The sequence below is a fragment of the Astatotilapia calliptera genome, chromosome 14 (assembly GCF_900246225.1).
Source record: "Astatotilapia calliptera chromosome 14, fAstCal1.2, whole genome shotgun sequence".
In the NCBI taxonomy this organism is placed as follows: Eukaryota; Metazoa; Chordata; class Actinopteri; order Cichliformes; family Cichlidae; genus Astatotilapia; species Astatotilapia calliptera.
Genome location: NC_039315.1, coordinates 35,726,428 through 35,747,960, shown reverse-complemented (window position 1 = coordinate 35,747,960; position 21,533 = coordinate 35,726,428). Strand labels below are relative to the sequence as shown.

The window sequence follows — 21,533 nt, the reverse complement described above, 5'->3', positions numbered from 1 at the left end:
TTCATATGTTACAGTCCATCCATAATGATGGTTGTCGTCATCTTGTTTAGTTAATCATTTAATTATCGTCTTACACCAGTTCAAATGATTTATTATTATTATTATTTCTGCTTTTTTTCTGGCATTACTGGGAAAATGGACCTCAGCCAAAATGCTATATTGCATTGCAGAAGGTGGTCAGGATTATCCTCTTCACCAGAGCTCAGATGATCCAGTGCTCTTCACCAGCTTCCCCCCAGCAAAGTATACTGAACTAGCCACAAGTGACTGATAGAAAATCTCCTGTACTGTGCTGCACAGACCGAAGCACCTCAGCTTCCTCGGAGTTTAGCCTGTTGTCGGTCTATGTACTCTTCCACCACATCAACATCCTGTCCCAAGATATTCACCAGTTGTGCAGCTGTCCTCTTACTTCATCTCTAGTCTTATTCAGATACAGAAGACTTTTCTCCGACTCCATAAAATCACCCACTGTAATACTCCTGCCCATCACTAATGTCCAACCACTGCAGATTCATTAAGAGTATTTCTGCAGGTGGCATGACCCCGAGTTATACTGAAAGTCAGAGGTTTACATGGTTAACAGGAGCTCCTGAACTGCACACCATCATTTTATTTAAAAGTTACAATAAATAGAGGCATCAAGAAACACAGGATGTTGTAATATAAAAGGATTTAGAAGAGTTAAAATCACAGATTGTAAGTAAAAGATTATCAAATTACTTTAAATAATAGATGTGATAGTATAAAGACGAGAAAATGTACAAATACAGCAGATTTGCACATGCTGTGATTCTATGAACATCTCTATAGAGAAAATATAAACTTCACACAAATGCATACAAACAGTGGGGACCCCCAAGCTGCCCCGAGGTGTGCGTACACAGCTTAATGTGAGACTTCCTGTTTCTGACAGTACTGTACAGTACAGTGGGAGATGCGCGTTGCATTGTGGGGGTACAAATACAGCGCAGAAAGGACAGCGGGGAGCACAAAGGGGTAAAAACTGCACCTCGGCAACTTTTAACACCAGCCTGCTGTAATGTGAATTCATGTGAGCCTTAATTAAAGCGCGACTTTTGGCGGCTGGCAGGCTGACAACTGCTGGAAGAGCGAGGAATGTGAAGGGAGCGGAGAAGAGCGGCAGGGCACACCGCTGTCTCCAACTGCTTTGTCAGCTGAGCTGTTTGCGACCCGAGGCCCATCCGTTATCACAGGCCTCACCCGAGAAGGTAAACTACCTTCGTCCGCTGTGCCTGATAACGCTAACCGTGGTGTGTATATTCCTGTCTGGTTGTGTTGCTTTCTCGACACTGAAAACGACAGACAAACCAACTAAGAGCGCCGTGTTGTCTCAGCTATCGCTAGCTTGGCAGCTAATGCCAGTTAGCTCCCGTGGAGCAGCTGCGTCAAAGTGCAGCGGCTAGTCTGCGGTCAAAACGGAAATGGGAATACGTCGGCTTCAAAATAAATGAAGTCAATTAAAAATGTTCTCTTATTTTGTATATTTCTGTCTTAGTATTTATGCAGATTGGTAAAATCTCAGACTGCAGTGCAGTTCAGAAAGCTAACTTAAAAAAACACCACAGGTCTACCAGCAATAGTTGTGAATAACACATGAATATAAATGATGACTAGTATAAATGGCTATTATAGTCATATAATAGAAATAATCACTTTACGTCGTGCAAGTTGTAGGTAACAACTGTGTTTTAAACCCGTTGAACGACACCAGTAACTGTCACACATTAACGTGCCCCATTTGCTTCAAATGATTTGTCAGGTTCGTTTGGCTTTTATTTTGAAAATTCAAATCGCCTCCTGGCAAACTCGGCGTCTGTTTGACACCGTTAGCTAGTGTTTGCTAAACTGTGATTGTTGTTGCAATCATGTTCACGGAGCATCTTGTCCACTTGAAACTGAGATGCACACACACTCGAAACACACACACACAGTCGTTCTTTGTTTGTTTGTTTTATTCACATTCTCAGCTTTCTGCTGTTATAGTCCTGCACTTTGCTCACTTTGGCTTCATGCAATGCAATTAGTATAAGTACAGGATGAAGGCCACGCCCCCTCGACCCTGTCGTCTGTCATATAGTCATTATTTAATCAGTTGCATGCAAGCTTATTTGTCTTATTATTCACCTGCTAATAAACTAATGTGGGAAACAATCATGCTCACTTTTAAGTAGCTGTTACAAAGAAGTATATTTATGCATTTTTCCTCCAGAATTTGTGTTAAAAATAAAAATCTCTTTCAGAGTGTCAAACCTAATGTTTGAACTTAACATGAGGATCAACGTTATTGTGGAGTGTTCAACAAGTCATTTTGAAATGTTCTCTAAATTAACTTTAGAGTGCCTCCATAGTAGGGCTGCACGATTAATCGTTAGAAAATCGCGATCTCGATTCATACTTATGTGCGATCTCATTTCCAAATGACAACGATTTAAAAAAAAAAGAAAAAAAGACGACGACGACTGTACCGCATTTTGATCCGGGACGTACTCTGCATGAAAACAAGCGCTCAGGCTTCCTGCTCAACAAATGACGAGGGCGGAGCCTTATACCACGATACAGAAGCTGTGCTGTGTGATGCTAAAATTAGCAGGAAAAAACAACGGAGAGCACGTCAGGGATGACGAGAAAGTGACAGGAGAAAATCCGTCCCGGTCAAGCGCTTCCCTATACACGTCGAACTCCCGCAGGCACAAAGAACTTACGGAGGCTATCACTTATCACCTGACCAAAGATATGGCTCCCATCAACACTGTGCAAAACGAGGGATTTAGGAAAACGATCAACACCCTAGACAAACGCTGCACAGTGCCGTCCCGCAACTATTTTTCTATTGTTGCACTACCTGCTCTGTACACGCAGCGTCGAGCAACGGTGGAGACGGAATTTCAAGCAGTACAACATTTTACGGCAACGACAAAATGTGAGACATTTGTTGTTTTTATGTTTATTTATTGTTTTTATGTTCAGTCTCAACTGTTACGAAGTTGATGTGCAGTTAATAAGTGCAATAAATATTTATACTGGAAAAGAGAATCGTGAGAGAATCGTGATCTCAATTCTAAGCCAAAAAATCGTGATTCTCATTTTATGCAAAATCGTGCAGCCCTACTCCATAGTGATTTAAATAGTCCTCTAATGAGTGAAAGGGCCTTGGTCTGATCACAGGAGGACACAAAGTGAGGAAGAGCTCCTGGTGTTAAGAAAAAAAATCTCTTGTGAATAAGCGAGCAGCCAGAAGTTTACCAAGTGCCCGTGCACTTTAAAAGGCTTTGTTCCTCTGGACGTTACAGGATTCTCCCATGAATTTCACTTCAAAATTCTTTCAGTGTCTCTGTCAGAGGAAAGTTTGACGAGGCGGGTAATATCATGAGTTAGCAGCAGATGCTGCATATGTGGAGGAATAACATTTGTTATTGATTTTTCTGCACACGTTTTGGAATAACTTGGGCGTGGAAAGTTGAATAGTCGATGCAATTATTTCTTTTCTTCAAATACATCTTCTCTCTTGTTTTTTATCTAGACGGTAAGAAAGATGGACATAGCTTCCACCATCCTGCAATCTGAAGGCCACCAGGTGGCAACAGGTGTGATTGTTAAGAGACTCCCAGTCTTACAGAAGTGTGTCGGGGTGAAAAGGCTTTCTTATGTTCGTCACCCATTATGAGTGACATCACACTAAATAAAAAATGAAGCCTGTTTTATAAACGTTGGTCAGCTGTGGTGTTTTCCACTTGATCATTGGCTAATGACTTACAGTCACAGAACCTGAAAATCTGAAACAGGATATTTCTCATTTTAGCAACATTGCACAGATTTAAGACATGCCTGTTGTGAAACCTGACCAATTTATTGCTGACATTATTTGCCAATTATTTGCATTTACAACAACAGTTGAATGAAGAATTTAAAATGTAGAGACACCCTTCAACCATGTTGTGGGTGTCCAAATTGCCTAGTTTGCCCACCAAAGAGGATTGTGCAGCGTCGCTGTTGAAAACACGTACTGTGAATGCTGCAAAGAGAACAACCAGCGGATTCAAGCAGAGTCACGCAGACTGTAAATAAATAAGAGTGCGTAACAAACGTTTTATTTTTCTGCATCTGAATGAAAAAAATATTGTCTGGTATTTTGAATTCACTCTTGAAAAGGATTTGTGTCGTCTGACTTCATAGGTAAATGCACAGCAATGCAAATATAAATATATAAAGAAGAAGTAGAGGTCCTTGCACTCCGGAGCTCCATGATTCCCTCGAATCAGCCTTTTTTCTTGTGAAATGTCTGTTTGCCATCTCAGCTTCATGTTAAAGAACATTGATTTGAACAGGTTAACAGAAATCTCTTCTTCAGACAGGAGTCTAACCTCGTGGTGGAATTAAAGCTCGTTTTCTAATATGCTCTGTTTGCTGGTTCAGACTCCTGTTGCACCACCGCAGCCCAAATCTATAATTCACTTTGCCTTTACTGGGCCAACATGGCCCAAGAGTATTTTCCTTTGGTGAGGCCGTGTGAAGGAGAGTGCGCTCTCCCTGTGAGAGCCCCTTCACTCGAGCTTTTGTTTGATGGAAAATCTCATGCCTCAGAGAATCCACGTCTCGCAGACAGCTGCTCGAGCGTCCTGCAGTGCGCTGGCCTCCACATGGGTCTGGCTCGCATCGCCGCGCATCTGCTTTGATTGTTGTTACATAACTTGGCATTTGGTCCTCTGCGTTCCTACCCCTGCCTGCTTTCAGCCCCCCTTCACCTTCCCCTCAGAAAGCACCTCGTTGTATTCCTCTCTACCTTTATCCACTGTCCTCTGAACATCGAGCACTTGCCTGTCCCCCTCTGTCTCTGCTCTCGACGTCATGTCTTGCAGGGTAATATTTGACCCCTCGTTTTGTTTCTGTACTTCTGATTGTTGAGTAAGTCAGTGATTCCACACCCGAGTCTTTGACAGCTCGGCCTGGATTTGACACATTGACAATGATTTAAAGAATAATCATGTAAAGTTTGGGTCAGTAGAAAAGTCTCAAACTAAAATAAAGACAAAACAGCCTCTTAAAATGTCTTCAATGTCCTGTTGCTTCTTGGTGTTCAAATTGAAGTGCGATTACTTTTTGAAGTTGTCACATTATTCATTCTGCATCGTTCTTCTTTGGTCGTCACACACACTGTCATTTTAAGACATAGTGATGTGGTGTGACACACTAATGTGTCATCTTCTACTGGTCCTCTGTAGGGCTGGGTACCGCCACTGATTTCTAGAATCGATTCAATTCGATTTGAATCTGGGAAATTTTGCCTCACACAGTCAGAAATATTATAATTCAGATCTGTACATTTACATATTTTTGTATCTATAAGAAGGAAGCTGACACTTTCCAGACTTTATCAAAGGTGTGAGCATCACAGCGAGGCCTTTGTGTCAAAGTAGCTGAAGATAAAACAGAAAAACATGAAGGTGATTTTCCTGTTCTGGGATTTTATAAAAATATTCTGCAGTAGATCAAAAACGAAAGAAAACCATTAATCAACATATGAACATCACCTCTGAAGTTACAGCAGTTTTATTACAGACACAGCGTTTTGCATTTTGCACAATTTTAAAAAGTATAAATTTGTTCAGTATTGAACAGCAGAAATGAGGTTTTCTTTTCGGAAGTAAGTAAAAGAAAAAAAAACAGCGGCTGACAGCCTGTAAACAACGGCAGACTTGTGCGTAACAAGCAAGCGAATAATGAAGAAAACAGATTTTTAGACGGGAAACTGTTCGAGAGAGAGAGAGAGAGAGAGAGAGAGAGAGAGAGCTGTGCATGAAGTGAGATTTTATCCTGGTGGAAGCAAAACAGTAAAAGTCAGAGTGAATCCATGACGATGTTTATGTGAAGCGTAGTTTGGATCTTCTTTGGCTGCTGGTTCGGTCAATATTGTTTGGAGAGACATCAAACTAACAGCTTTAGAATCAGTGAAAAAAGGGCGTGAACACAAAGCTCGACCCGCCGACACATCAGAGTCAGCGAGCTGTCGGCTTTCAGCCCCGACCGTGCCCGTGCCGTCGGTGAGAAAGTCACATCTCACTGATTCTGATGCGTCGGCGGGTCCGAGCTTTGTGTTTACGTCTCTGTGCAGAGTCTGTGCTCCTGCTCTCATTTACTGTTACTGTCGATTATTAAAACCCAGCCTAGTCCTTTGGAAGTGTAACAGCAGCAGAGACAGCCTGATGACTACATATAAAACAACTATTCAGTAGTCATCATAGCCATGAGTAATGACATACTGCTGCAACAATCAAAAGTATAGTTTATAGTATAACAGCAACTACATGAGGATGGTGATATTTTGGTTGGTGCTGTAATCTAACCTCATTCATTTCATTGAGGTCATGCACTTCCTCAGCTCCTAAAATGTGTCTGTTTACAGTGTTTTTCTGTTGATTGCTGATTTAAGTGAAGTGAAAACAAGATACGTGTCAGAAAGTTGGGGAGGAGGGCAGTGAACACGAAGGCGAGATAAGCCCTGACTCTCGCTGTTTCTGATCTGTGTTGGAAGGAAAGCTAATCCTTGCACACCTACAGAACTGAACCTCCACCAAAGGATGTCTGTGAATACAGAGCAGGCGAAGACACTCCCGGGCGGCAGCGAGCTCACGGCTACACCTGCTGAAGCTAACAGCCAACAGAAGAGCCTAACTGGTCTCCGACCCGGACCAAATGCAACAGCTTGTAGAAAGAAAATCAGTTTTAGCCGTCTTGGCCTGAGCTGAACTGAACAGTGATTTCATTTGAGCTGCTGTGAGGGAATGTGGTGTGATTGAGTTATAACTGATTTATAATAAACAACAGCTTTGTGTCATAAAGTGAATACAAGAAAGGAAAATCTTTTCATGAGTGTTTTTCTATTTTCTCTGTGGCTCAGGAGGCCGGTGGTTTGATCCCTGACCCTCCCAGTCTGCTTGTCAGTGTCCTCGTGCTGATACAGAACCAGAGCTTCTCCTCATGCGTTGCCTGGAGTGTGTGAATATGTGAGAAACTGGTACCTGTAGACTCAGAGCTCCTGAAGTAGCAGCCCTTTAACCAGATTCCTTGTTTTATCTGTCAAAAGTCTAAAATCCACAGACATGTGTAATTAGTCGTGCACCTGACCAGCAGCTATACGGTATATCATTTTTACATTGTTTGGTTAAGGTTTAAAAAGGATCTTGGAGAATATCCAAAGTATATGTTCATTCACAGCGATCTGTTTCTTTTACCGGTAGAAAGGACTGGCGCGGTAACACTACTCTTTTCCAAACGGAGGCATTTATTTATGGCTTTTTGTCTCTGCAGGACACGCATCCTTGGGATAAAGAGGAATTCCAACATGGGGGTGAAAACCTTCACCCACAGCTCGACCTCGCACAGCCAGGAGATGCTCGAGAAGCTCAACGCTTTGCGCAACGAGGGTCATTTATGCGATGTCACCATCCGAGTCCAAGACAAGCTCTTCCTGGCCCACAAAGTGGTTCTGGCCTGCTGCAGTGAATTCTTCCGCTCCAAACTGGTGGGCCGGCCAGAGGAGGAGGACAAGTTTGTGTTGGACCTTCACCACGTGACGGTTAGCGGTTTCGCTCCCCTGCTGGAGTACGCCTACACGTCGACTCTTTCCATCAGCACGGAGAATATCATCGACGTCCTGGCAGCTGCCAGTTACATGCAGATGTTTGCTGTGGCTAGTACGTGTTCGGAGTTCATGAAGTCAAGTATTCTGTGGACTCCGGGTAACAACAATAACAACAACAACATGGGAGCGGATAAACCTCACGAATCGGCACCGGAGAGCGCCTCGTCAAACTGTGCCCTGACACCGCTGGATGGCAGCGTGTCGCCGGTGTCTTCCGATTGCAGCGTGATGGAAAGAAATGTTCCCATCTGCCGCGAATCGCGAAGGAAACGCAAAAGCTTTGTGTCGATGGCTTCCCCCGAGAGTCCGCTCAAATGCACTACACAGATGGTCACCACCTCCCCTCAGATCCCCAACCCATCGCCCTCGTTCTCAGACAGCGCAGCCCAGCCCGTGGAGTCCTCCCTGGCCTTCCCCTGGACTTTCCCTTTCGGTATCGACCGGAGGTTTCACTCGGACAAATCGAAGCTGCCGGAGAGCCCTCGCTGTTTGGAGCAGGGAACCCCGGGGACCTCGGAGGTAGTGGTTGGCCGTCGGCTCAGCGACTTCCTAACGTGCGAGAGCTCAAAGACGGTGTCTTCACCTGTCGCAGCGGAGGAGGAAGATGTAAGGGTGAAGGTGGAGCGTCTCAGTGACGAAGAGGTCCAGGAAGCATCGTCACAGCCAGTCAGTGCCTCTCAGAGCTCGCTGAGTGACCAGCAGACGGTGCCGGGGAGCGAACAGGTCCAAGAGGAGCTCCTCATCAGTCCACAGTCCTCCTCCATAGGTGACCGTCTTTGTCCTACCTTCACGGTGCATTGTTGTATCATATGTGCGCCGATTATATTTGGTTAAAACGTTCGGCTTAGATAAAACTTCGATGTGCATATTGTGTTTCTCACTGGTGTAACAGGGCTGTGTCCTGACCCACTTAAGACGGCGCTGCTTTGCAAAGTGTGCAGTCAAACCTGCCTCGCCCTGCTCCCAGAGCTGCCTCCCCACCCACTGGATTTTTATTTGTATTGTCTCAGTGGAAAGTTTTATTGTCCACTGGTCCAAATTCAGCTTGAAAGGCTTTTCTGCCTTTCCATAAATAAAAAGAGGAAATGGAAACATTCGTCATTTTTTCCTAAACTGTTTAGTGGCACAGTGCTTTGTTATCCAGCAGCATCAATCCCGAAGCAGGGGATTAGCCTTCAAAGAGTGTATTAGTCTAACCGTGTCCAAGATGTCATGCTTTAGGCTTTATTTTCAGTCGACAGCTACCGTGAGTCATTTTCTTCCCTCCGTCTTCCCAGGCTCGATGGATGAGGGCGTGTCAGAGGGCTTACCGTCAATGCAGAGCACCTCTAACGCTGGAGGACATGCGGAAGATGATGAGAGGTATCGTGATTTGTTGAAACTCGCTGTGAACCAATCATAAAGTAGGAAAGAACATATAGACGCGGCTCTCGCGACTGAACGTCTGGGCCACACCTGGTTAGATAATAAAGACGTCGTGTTTGCACGGTAATCTAAAGAATGGTCGTTGTGTGATGCGTGTTAGCACGCTCCTCAGTGTGGCGCACATCGCTGTCGTCACTAATCACACGACACATATAAACACATATATACTTGGTTAGGGTCGTGCTTTCTGTTAACTCCTTATATTATAACCAGCAGATGCAACAACGGTACTTGTAGGTGCACGCACATGCTTGTTCATGCTCACACTTATGCTACGTCGTGCATGTCGAGTTGTTACCCTGATCCGCTGTCAACACTGTTAAAATAGAAGAAGGGCATTTTGATGACAGATTAGAGCTCTATACTGTAGACTGGGACTGGACTGCATCAATGACTAGTCCTCTGTTTGTGTTTCAGGTTGGAAGGTATTCAGTATCCGTACCATCTCTACATCAGTCCTTCAACACGGCCTGGCACCAACGGCCCTGACCGGCCCTTTCAGTGTCCGACCTGCGGAGTCCGGTTCACACGCATTCAAAACCTGAAACAGCACATGCTCATACACTCCGGTAGGTGAGATATGAAAGCAGGTGCATCACAAGATTCTTCATATATGACTGCGCAGCACCACGCCCCTCTGAAGTAAACAAAAATGTTGCAGCCTTTGTTTTCTGAGACATTTTTTGAGACGTTGTCTTTTTACTTGGAGACAAGAAGAACAACTGGGTTAATACATTTCTCGGTTGTGAAGTTGCTAATGAAGATTTTAATAAAAAGGTTAAACGATACAAGTTGCTGCTCTTGTAAATGCCTCAGGAAACAAAGGAGACTTTCAAGGAGACTCTGATCTAAAAAACCTTAGCAAAGGCTTTTTGTGATCTCACACGCGTGGACACAAACACTTGTGTAATGCTAATGTACAGATCAGCAAGCGTGGTTTTGTCTCTTTTTCCAGGCATTAAACCTTTCCAGTGTGACCGCTGTGGGAAAAAGTTCACACGGGCCTACTCCCTAAAGATGCATCGGCTGAAGCACGAAGGTAAACGCTGTTTCCGGTGCCAGATTTGTAGCGCCACATTCACGTCCTTCGGTGAATATAAGCACCACATGAGGGTCTCCCGACACATAATCCGCAAGCCGCGGATTTATGAGTGCAAAACGTGCGGCGCCATGTTCACCAACTCTGGCAATTTAATTGTACACCTGAGGAGTCTGAACCATGAGGCATCCGAACTAGCAAACTACTTCCAGAGCAGGTGAGGAGTCCGGGGGCGCCGCCCCCATCTTTACTCAGATCTCACCTGGATGAGAAAAAAGTTGAGTTTAGATTCTAACAGAAGGCTCGTTGTCGTGACTTTGGCTTTGTACAACTGTTTTTCAGATGATTTGAATGCTTAGATCAAGGGTGTCTGTATTTACTGGGGAACTTTAACTGCTTTGACACAATTGTTTTATATTTTGGGAATAAGGATTATCTGATGAGTTGAATGAAAACGTCATGACCGCTCTGATAACTGTGGTGTAAATGTGAATACTGATAATGAGGCCTTGTCCACAGCACTTTGGCCTCTGTTTGTTTCGGTCACTGCTGTGAGCACTGTGTGCTGTGGCAGGTGTGGAAACCCTTTTCCACATGATTCAAAACATGGGAAAACTGGGAGTCGTGCCCCGTAACTGGTCCCATGAAATAAAACAGAGAATATCATTTCAAGTTTCTCTTTGAATAAACAACAGTCATTCAATTACATGCATATGCTTGTAGATGGGGCTGCCACAAATTATTATTCTGATACTCAACTAATCAGATCCATTGGACGTAAAACGTCCAGCTGACTGCACCAGCAGCATCTGCTCTATCATTAGCTTACAGCTGGAAGTGTTTAAGGTGCTCACTAAAAATGAAAACAGATGATAGTTTATTAACTTTTAATGAAATTTGCAGATTGTTTCAGTGAAGTTTAATAAACTCCTTGCTATCTAAAATATAACAGGACACTGGAGTAAACTCTCGACCGTCTCACACTTCTGATGATCAGCTGTCTGCTGATGTTTATTCAGCTGTGTAAAAACTTTAATCTCAGCCAAACCGATTTACTCAGGAACAAATAAAACACTGAAAAAGCCAAACAACAACATTCATAATAAGAGTAATATTAAAACTAAGTAGCTGCCGCCATTGTTGGAAACTGGAACTGGCTGAGCTGCGCTGTGAATTCTGCCATTTGTCGGCCGCATTTGGAGGAGTCTTTGAATTTGGACATCCTTTGTCGCGTCGCTGTGGCATCATTGGCTTACAAATGCAGCTGCAGGAGGATGTGTCCTCTGAATTTGGACACAGCTACGATACCAGACACAGCTTCTTCTTCTTCTTTGGTGTTTAACGGCAGCTGGCGTCCTTGTAGATGCAGTGCTGCCATCTTCTGTTTCAGTCCGTTATTACACTCTTAAATCAACGATTTTGATAGTCGACATAATTGTGACTAGTCGACTAATCGTGGCAGCCCTAGGTGGGATGCTAATAATAGTAGCCTTGTGAGCTGGGTGTAGCAGCAGAGGAACCAGTCCCCCAGCTGCTGCAGGCTCCGGTTGGAGTTCATCACCAGCTCACTTTGGAAAACGCTGCTGGTAGTTTAGTTACCGTTCGACTGGCCCAGCTTATGCCACACTAAGCAAACAGTTCCTGGCTGTAGCGTTGCATTTACTGCACACGAATGGTCTCAAGCTTTTCATTTAAGTGTCAGTAAAGAAAGTGAGTGGAGACATTTCCCAAAATGTCAAACTGTTTCTTTAACATTCACCACTGAGAGGAAATTACAAATACCTCAAATTTGTTTCAGCTCTGACTGAAAGATTTCCAGAAGTAAGAGGATGAAGTGAAGTATCGAGAGTACAAACAAGAACTTACTGAGTTTCCTTAACACACAGAGTAACTGTCCAAATTATAACTCGTAGTAATAAGCACGCCTGAGAAACTATAGCGTACTGTAGCAGGTACTGTGTGTGGTGCCTTTGTCATCTCTGCTTCTTTAACCAAATCTAGGAGGTTATTTGTTTTCATCATCAGCTAGTTAGCTTTAATATTACTCTTATTAATCTTTCTGGGTCACAAAATAAACTTTTAACATATTTTCAGGTGAGAGTGTAGCTGTGTAAACCTCAAATATCTGCTCGATTTATCGAGACATCGCATATTTGCAAAAGTGCTCCAACGTTTTCAGAGACGTCTGTTACCCACCAGCTCGAAAGCTAGCCGAGAGGTCGAGGGTCACTCGAGCCGGCGAGAACGGCAAATTTAAGATAACTTAAAAATGTTACTGTTTGGCTTTTTCAGTGTTTTATTTGTTCCTGAGTAAATCGGTTTGGCTGAGATTAAAGTTTTCACACAGCTGAATAAACATCAAACTGACAACAGTGTGAGACGGTCGAGACTTTACTCCAGTGTCCTGATATATTTTAGATAGCAAGGAGTTTATCCAACTTCACCGAAACAATCTGCAAACTTCATTAAAAGTTAATAAACTATCATCTGTTTTTATTTTTAGTGAGCACCTTAAACACTTCCAGCTGTAAGCTAATGATAGAGCAGATGCTGCTGGTGCAGTCAGCTGTAATTTTAACATCCAATGGATGCACGATCTGATTAGTCGACTATCAAAATAATAATTTGCGGCAGCCGTAGTTTGACAGTCTGCACATGTGCAGCTGCAAGATCGACGGCACTGACACGTTTGAAAGAACATCCATGGAAACCATGTGATGAAAGCTCGGTGTCACTTTGGCTCAGGCAGCACCAGTTTCTGTATCTCGTATGTTTGCCTGTACCAAACGTTCATGTAAAGGATGAGTCCACCAATCCCACACACTGAATCAGTGCTGTTATTACACCAATGACTGAGTCAGATGAAGGTGCATCACAAAGATGATGAATTTATTAACAAATTTAAACTATGCTGTAACTACAGAAAAACACTCTAAACATGTTTCCTTATTTACGATAGAGCGTGCTGTCATAGAAGGCCTGTTATCCCTGTTTTACTGTCTGCGTTATATTTACTGTACAGTGATTGTGCAATTAAGCTGAAGCCTCAGGCTTTGGGTTGCTCTAAACATTTAGTTTCTGACAGTTTTTCCACTTTTGGCTCAGTATGATGTCAGTAAATATGGTCGTCTCAGGCACGCCGTCGCTGTTTAAACCCAGTGTTTATGAGGGAGAGCCAATCACGCCAACGTTTACCTAAAGAGAGGGCGATGACGCCGTCTGTTTCCAAACGCTCAGGAGCTGCAACAGTTTACGATGTTTTTCTTTCAGTTGTAAAATACTGAAAGTTACCCCTGAAGACGTTTTCAATCTGCTACCATGTGAAAGAAATACAAGCAACAGACCTTACACGTGTGACCCTGATGATGGAACATGTGAAGTAGCTTTTAGCTTTTAGCGGCCCGATTATGAGTTTCCTGGTTATCTGGATGCTGAAGGTGGACAAAGTTTCAAAGGAGTTTGATGTACTGTGCAAAAGTCTTGAGCAGATTTCTTTATATATCTTTTCTGCTAGGAAAATAGGAGATTGTTACAGTGACTTGCTGAGCTTCAGGAACATTTCTCCATTCTTCTGGAAGGACATCCCAAAGCTCTTATTTTGACTGCATTTCGTTCCCTGCTCTCTGAAGATGATCCCACACTGCTTCACGGAGCTCTGGGCTCCCACTGGTCCTCGGTGTGGTTTGTCTAAGCTTTTACTGCATTGGCAGGATCTTTGTCACGCTGAAGAACGACGCTGCAGCCGAGCAGAGGCTTTCCACATGGTGGATAAAATCTGATGGTGCTTTTCTGCATTTATGGTTCCATCAATTATGGCAAACTCCTCAACACCACTGACTCAAACATGTTTCACTGATAGGCTCTAGCAGCCTATCTATAAGTGCCTAAACTGGTCCCTGGGTGTTAGCACTGATTCATCTGTTGAGTTTGGGCCTTTTAACGCTGGAATGATTCAGCTCAATAATAACCAAAAGAAGCGGCACAGAAAAAAGTCAGCCTGAGGGTGGCTCAAGACTTCTGCACAGTACTCCAAAGCTCAGGCTTCGGACCATCACGGACAGGTTTTAAACCGAGCTGTTTGTGCTGTTGCACAGACAATCCCTAACCCTAACGTGGTCGTCTCAGGCACACGGCTCTCTCTTCAAATCGTCTGTTTCCGAGCAGCCACCAATCAGAAGAGGGAGAGTGGTCTTGTTCCACATAGAGGACTAACGGCAGCACAGTGGGATAAATCTTTAACTTAAATATTAATAGAACTTGTTGGAGATTAGTTTCAGGTTTTTCAGCTCTGTTGGCTGCAGACCCACTGCCCCTCGATAGTCTCCTCCGTTGGCTCGGTGTTACCATCGGGATAAAGTCTATAAATACCCAGACCTCATCCCGAAAGTAGCCGCAGTGTCATCGGTGCATTTTTGGTCTACTGGTGGTCACAGTGACAGAGAGCTCATCTCCATGGGGAGACACGTGGACATATGTTCTGTGTATTACAGTATATGTATATACAAGTATTTTACAGTGTGTTTTTGTGAAAATCACATGTGCAGTTATTGTCGGGTGACGGGGAACTTAACGTGTTCTCTTGGTCCACGCAGTGATTTCCTCGTGCCCGACTACCTGAGCCAGGTACAGGAGGAGGAGGAGGCGCTGGGAGTCCAGTACGAGCTGGAGGAGACCCAGCATCATCCGGTCTACCCGGGCAGCACCTCCGCTTCCACCACCACCCCCGCCTCGTCCTCCTCCTCAGTGCAGATGCCCGTCATCTCCCAGGTCTCCTCCTCCACCCAGAATTGTGAGAGTTCCTCTGGCTTCCTGTCACCTGAGCCCCTGGATCCCCTGGAAGCCCCAGCCTCCCCGAAGATGGACGCCGATGACACGGCGCCCATGACAGAGGAGACCAAGATGGACAACAGCGTTGGTGGCAGTTCCCCAGAGGTGTTTGAAGAAGAGCAGCAGCAGCAGCAACATGCTCGGGCCAAGGAGGTGGCTTCCATTACCATAAAGTGATTCGAGTCTTCTACTTGCCCATTATGTCTTATTTTGCAGTCATGTCATATGGGAATATCGGTTGGGACGACTGGATGTTGCCGCCTCATCGTGTGAAACTGTCAGGACGCTGCGATTGAAGTTTTCTGATACTTCGACTGACTGGCGTTTCTCTACGCAGATGCTGAACACCTCACCAAACCCAGCAACTCAATGTCAGCTGTTGTTGTTGTTGTGGGGTTGTTTTTGTTTCAAATATAATATTTCATAAACCTTCACTGTTGATGTGAGATTTCAGTGGGTCAGAAGATCTCGCTCGAAATCCAAGTTTTTTTATGAGTCACTTAAAGGAGGAAGGTTGTTTTTCCCATATGACGTGAATGCAGCACAAGCTAAAGTCATTTCTGTCTTAGCCAATTCGAGGTCTGTTAAATCGAAGCCTTGCTCTACTTTTGGAAAGTGCCTGAGAGTTCCCATTTTAACAAAGTACCGTGTAGAGAAAGAAAAGCTCTTTGCTTTGCCAACAGTGACAAATCAAGTCTTTGGAAAAAATGTTTGTATTCATTTGTAGTGCTGATGCTAGTTTGTATTGGCAGAGACTGTGTTATTCCTTTAGTGCCGTTGCTATAGGCAAACTGTTAAATGTCAATATTATCTATATTGCAATAGCTTGTACTGTAGTTTTACTATTTGAATGCTGTGAATGTTGGTTGTTGTGAAATGATATGTCAGGTGTGTGTATGTGCATTTCTTTGATCAGTATGAACACATTTCATTTTTTGAAATTACTTGACAAAGTATTCCCGAACACATCTGTGCAGTATACGATTTTCCTGTTTAGACTTCGTGACGTCAAATATCTCAAGATTGGATCGGCACTAGAGCGACTTTTATTTTGTAATCCAACGAAATGGATACAAATCGAGACTGAAAAAATCACATTGTTACTTTGTCGTCAACGACTGCAGTATTATATATTCCCAAATGTGATATGGCAATGTAGCATCCCAGCCTTCTTTCCAAAGGCAGTTCATTGGATAGATGTTCACGTGGCTCAGCAGGTGCGTTGGACACTGCATCCTGACTATTGGAGCGATGTTACACTGACAGCGTGATTTTCTTTGCAGCTCTGTGGGACTCTGAGCTCAACCAGGATTTAGTTTTTTTCTTTCTAGTTGTTACAAAGGGGACGATTCCCTGACTACCATTAACACTCACTGAGCAGTTTACTGGGAACACGTAAACAGTGGCACACATCCGCTACATCCCCTGTAACAACGACCACTGTATAAGCTTTGTAACAACAGCTTATGGATACACGTGGCAGTGCTAAAAACTGCAGTTCCTCTAACGGCCACTGGGGGCCGACTGTGGAAGCTTGTTAATACGCAGCAACTCACATATATGGGTGTTGACCTTGGTGCATTCAATTCATTTGTATGTGACCAACATGACAGGCTGGTCACATACAGCCTGTCATGTTGGTCACATACAAATGCACATACACGAGCTTCTTTGTGGCTCTACAAAGAAGCTCGTGTTTCAGAGTTTTATCAGAAACATCAAACTTTGCTCCTGTTGATGTTGTAACGTTGTGCTGGCTAACGTCGAGACTCTGAACTCTAAAACTAATATGTGACGTCACAGTAACGAGGAGTATTTTTACATTAACTGTTAAACTGCTCAGTGAGTGTACAGTTACTGTAGCCCAGGAAGCAGGAGTGACCCAGTGTGATCACGAGGCTGTCGAGTGTTAATGTGATAATGTTGTTTTGAAGTAACCCGTCTGCTAACCGTGAGTTGAACCTTTGGAAATGTTACCCACGCAGGCCGTTCTTCGTGTTACTGATTATTTTAAATGTGGATTTTCGGGTCAGACTTTCTGTTACCCGCATTGTGCCAACGGGCTTGTGATTCTGTTGCGCCTGAACTTTGAGTCGAATGCTACTGACGGCAGCTGGGTTCTGTGCTTACGTTCACACGCGCCCCCAAAAGTCGTACAAACAGCTCACTCCAGCAGGGTGCACGAGCTCGATTGTAAACGTGAGGATGAATACTGCTGAGAATCCAATCAGAGCCGTCTTAAGAAGCAGCGGTGTCGCCCCGTGCCATCCGTTCAGCCCTTTTTTAAATGTCGTGCCATTTGCCCTTTTTCTCTGGGTGCAAACCGAGCTTTTTCCTCTAGGACCAAATGTTCTCTCTCTTATTGGGGATTTGCCGTGGCAATCAGTACTTGCACATATTAAAAGAAAGAGATAATCATTCAAGCGGTCCATGTTATTTAGCTGAGGGGTCCTGCTGTTCTGCCCTTTACAACACTGTATGATGTTGTGCGTTGAAGAGGCTAGCCTTAGTAAGTGGACCTATTAACTCTAGTTGCACAATTTCAGAATTGAAAAAAAAAGACAGAGTTTTCTATTCTCCACGTGTGTGTCACGCTTTTCATCTGTTGTGTTGGTGTGTGTATTCAGATCACCTTTTTTATAATGAAATGCTGCTGTTTGTCGAAACGCAAAGTGCCCAAAATATTTTTGTGAACCAATGGTGTGCAATAAATGGACCGGTGTCGTTTTAAAGGTTTTCGTTTTTAAAAATATACATATATATATATATATATATATATAAAATATAAATATATGAAAAAGAAAATAAGAATGTATCATTTTGTTTCAATCTAATGTGACTGAATGAAAGCGAGCCCGTTTGATCTGTGAACATCTGTAAGCTTTGACATGAAACGACTGGCTGTGTCCAGCTCCTCTGTGTTTGTTTGGGAAGGCTGCATGTTCGTGTCGTTCCGTGACGTGAAAGAGAGCATGTGCTGAGTTGGTGGTATGTTCTGTCAAGGCCTTATTTTGTAGCCGACTCTTCATCCGATCTGTTGTTCAGCATGCCCTCTTCTTCTTTTCTGTACGTTATCCCTTTTTTATGTGCAATGTTTCAAAAGATATCTTGATTATACGAGTACACTTGATGTTGTATATGTTTTCCAGTCCATACCATTTATTTAAAAGTATGAAAATAATAAAAAACAAAAAGTACCCCCCGAACTGGTAGCTCTTCATAATGGCATATATATATATTTTTGGTGATTTTTCTATTCTGGTTGCTGTTTCATGGCATCTTTGGATATTCTTGTTAAATGTGAATAGAACAGCTTAGCCTGGGAGTGGGCGGGGCCTTGGTAGTCTTCACTTTGTGACTGTCTGCAATGTGTGTGTATATATATAAATATCCAGTATATACACTCATACTATGTTGCATATTCTTTATACTGTAGGCAGCCTGATTACAACCTGCTTTGAGACAGATTGTTGTACTTTGTGTCTTTGATATTGTATTTAAACTGTAGTTTGGAGAACCTGTACAAAAACATCCCAGATAGTAATGCAACCTGCACACACTGTATCCGGGGAACTGACGTTTGTGGTGGTGTTGAGTGTTTTAACTGGATCATATTCCACAGTTGGCTGTTAAAAACTGACGAGACCACTCTGTATTTAAGAGTTTATGGTTGTTCTCAATCTTTGCTAGTGTTCTGGCTTTGCAGTCCTGTTGTTCTTAAAAATAGTTGTTTTGTAAAAGTTTAAAATGTAAATAAAAAAATCAAAGTCAGAAAGATTGTCACTGAACTTTGAGGATTTATTTCGGAGTGTGTGGAGTAACACGCCAGGGTTGTTGGCCCTGCCGTTGTCAGGCTCTGTCCACTTAACCTGGACCCCGTCAAGACAAGTCGAACATATACGGACATTTTTGTGTTATCAAGCAGTCACAGATACAGACAAGTACAGATAAGACAGTATTAGGAAAATATAGCGACAGCTTCTACAGACAACGAAACCACTTCATGTTTTTAAAGTTGAAGCCACTTAAAAGCTCCCAAAGAAAACACACCAGCAAAAACACGGTGCTTGTAAATCAAGACAATCTGACTGATTACAATGTTTCTTCCATTCATTTCATCTTTTTTATGTGACAGTTTTAGCATTTGTTCTCTTAGCTGCGGCTGTGCTTAACAGTCTCATAGTGAAGAACCGATAAAGCCTGAACTGAGACAGAGGCTTAGTCTAACTACAGATTTGACAATTCGGTTCAACTCAGTTTTATTTTGCGCCAAATCACAACAGCAGTCACTTCAATGTTCTTTACATTATAAGCCGCTGCAATAATACAGAGAAAATCCCAACAGTCAGATGAAGAAGCGGGAAGGAAGAAACCTCCAGCAGACCCAGGCTCAGGGAGGAGCACACCTGCTGCTACTCGATGGGCGGAGGGGAGGAAGAGAGCCAGAGGTTAATGATAACTAATGATTAAATGCAGAGTGGTGTATAAACACTTATTGAGTGAAAAGAGGTGGAGAAGTGAAGAAGAAACAGTGTGTGCATCAGTGCATCATGGGAAGCCCCCAGCAGAGCACTTCGCTCTAATAGGGGTCAAACCACTAACCTTGTAAATAGCAGGTGCTGCTCTGCCTCCTGCTCAGGGTAAAACTGCCGGTGGTATGAAGTTACCTCGATAAGCTCAGACCCTGTTTGTGGTGCTTCTGGTCGGGCATTTGCAAATCTGCCCATACAAATATCAACCAGTACCTAAGAATACTTACAAAACTGAAATGAAACCAGCCTATGAAACAATCTGCTATTGCAAAACATATAAACAAACAAACTTCCCACTTCAGAGGACCCCACAGAAGTCATCGTGCGCTGTCACAGTGAGCAGCCTGCGAGCCATTCAGCTGCTATTTCATTCTTTTGATTGTGTTGATGAAATGCGAGATCTTCCACTGTCTGCCTGGAGGACGGCTGCCACCAGAGCTAAGTGCTGTGTTTTTGTTTCATTTATAACAAAAAGCCACAGCTGCCGTCAAAGCCAACAACTGTGGGAGGCGGCGTTCTCTGTGTGGCAGACGAGATGCTGCAAAATGAAAAGACTTCAGTGGATTGTTGTTCCACCTTGTCAGCTCCATCTGGCCAGTGTGCACGCGTCGCAGGCCGTCTGCAGTAACCTTTAGGGTAGAAGTGATCGACTGGCTTCAAACCCACGGTGCTCCGGGTTTACACACCTGTGCAGAAGAACGCACCACTTGTTTATGTGGACCTATACTGAAGCATAATGGATGTTTACTGCTGTGGGAGACGAGAATGTGAAACAGTCAAAATGTCCACCTTTAACCAAACGTGCTGCCTGAACCTTGAACAAAGAATTTCAGTGGAAAGTTTCATTTGTGACGGGCTGCAAACTTAAACCTGCTCCGTTTACAAGCTGCTTTCATGAAGTCGAATTAAAACTGAAGAACCAACAAACAGCAGCCAAACCACGAAGAGGTGGGAGAGGTCCGGGGTTTCAATCTTATTTCATACGTTTTATATTTCATAACATCAGCATCGTAGACAGTCATAGTAGAACTCATGATGGCATCAGGACTGCTGTACTGGTACTGGGTGGGAAAACTGAGTCATTAATTTTTTGTTTTTAAAGCTAAGAACCTTTTCTTTAACGGAAATGAATATATATTAATATCAACCCCTGGTTCTGGTAACAAGTTGCCTTTCATAGTCATTCCCAGAAATATTTAGCGGAGCAGAAATGACCAGTGGATGAAAATTTGGCTAAGCTGGAGTCATTTGGGAACGTCTGGCTGATCGTAGACCCATCGCAGGAAGTCCTTCTCTTCGCACGGCTCATGTTGGATGAATCTTTAAAATGTTTTACACACAATTGTTTGTTTTTCTAAAGATGCACATTGGATGATTTAACCTCCTAGGACCTGGTGTCCACATGTGTGGACGTCACATTTTCGGTTATTTAGACCAAAATACTCAATCTTGCTCTACATGGGCCTGATATCCACTTACGAGGACGTTATGCTGCTACTGTCCTATCAAAATGTTAAACGAATGTCCTCATGTGGCTCTGATTTTTCTTAGAAACAAAAATTAGAATAAAAAAAAAATTCTTTGTTTTCACATTCATCGTGTCCCAATCAGCCCAAATATCAAAGAGAAATGAAAAATGCTGCAGTGGAAGAGTTCAGGTCTCAGGAGGTTAGAGTAGATGATCCTTCTCTCTTTGCCATTAAAGGCCAAATAAACTACAACTCGTTTGGATTACGCAGGTGGATGAATATGAATGAATGAGTGACGGAGCAGTTGTTCACTCCCACCCCTGCATTGCTTCCAGTACAACTCCATTGCATAATACTGGGCTCAGACCTGTAAAGGTTTACTGCAGATGCATTTATGACTTGTTTACATTCTGGGCTTATCTGCAGGTCGTGAACGTCCCGAGGCGAGTTCTTAGACACACGGGATACTGCAGTTTTCTGAGCGATAATGCTGTGGCGCGCATCAATGCCAGGAAAAATAAAACACACTGCATGACTAATACACATGTCATACATTCCCAATCAATGGAGGAGTTGGA

General features: G+C 43.5%; 1 protein-coding gene across 4 annotated transcripts; it reads left to right on the top strand.

Moving 5' to 3' along the window:
* The first annotated feature begins 931 nt into the window (after positions 1-931).
* On the top strand, positions 932-18,152 carry zbtb44 (zinc finger and BTB domain containing 44). Of its 4 annotated transcripts, XM_026191919.1 has the most exons (7): positions 944-999; positions 1,094-1,232; positions 7,330-8,429; positions 8,941-9,025; positions 9,506-9,657; positions 10,044-10,344; positions 14,720-18,152. In XM_026191919.1, exons 3-7 carry the CDS (start codon positions 7,364-7,366, stop codon positions 15,129-15,131), a joined length of 2,016 nt encoding a protein of 671 aa, XP_026047704.1. In that variant the 5' UTR covers positions 944-999; positions 1,094-1,232; positions 7,330-7,363; the 3' UTR covers positions 15,132-18,152. The 4 variants fall into 4 exon arrangements, with proteins under 4 accessions (XP_026047703.1, XP_026047702.1, XP_026047705.1 ...); XM_026191918.1 differs by having other exon boundaries at positions 932-1,232; XM_026191917.1 differs by lacking the exon at positions 1,094-1,232 and having other exon boundaries at positions 942-999.
* The last annotated feature ends 3,381 nt before the right edge of the window (positions 18,153-21,533 follow it).

Excerpts from the sequence above, each read along its gene's own strand:
- zbtb44 (XM_026191918.1), top strand. The coding sequence starts at position 7,364 with ATGGGGGTGAAAACCTTCACCCACAGCTCGACCTCGCACAGCCAGGAG. Across the intron at positions 9,026-9,505 it reads CATGCGGAAGATGATGAGAG|GTTGGAAGGTATTCAGTATC; the intron begins GTATCGTGATTT and ends TTTGTGTTTCAG. Across the intron at positions 9,658-10,043 it reads GCACATGCTCATACACTCCG|GCATTAAACCTTTCCAGTGT; the intron begins GTAGGTGAGATA and ends CTCTTTTTCCAG.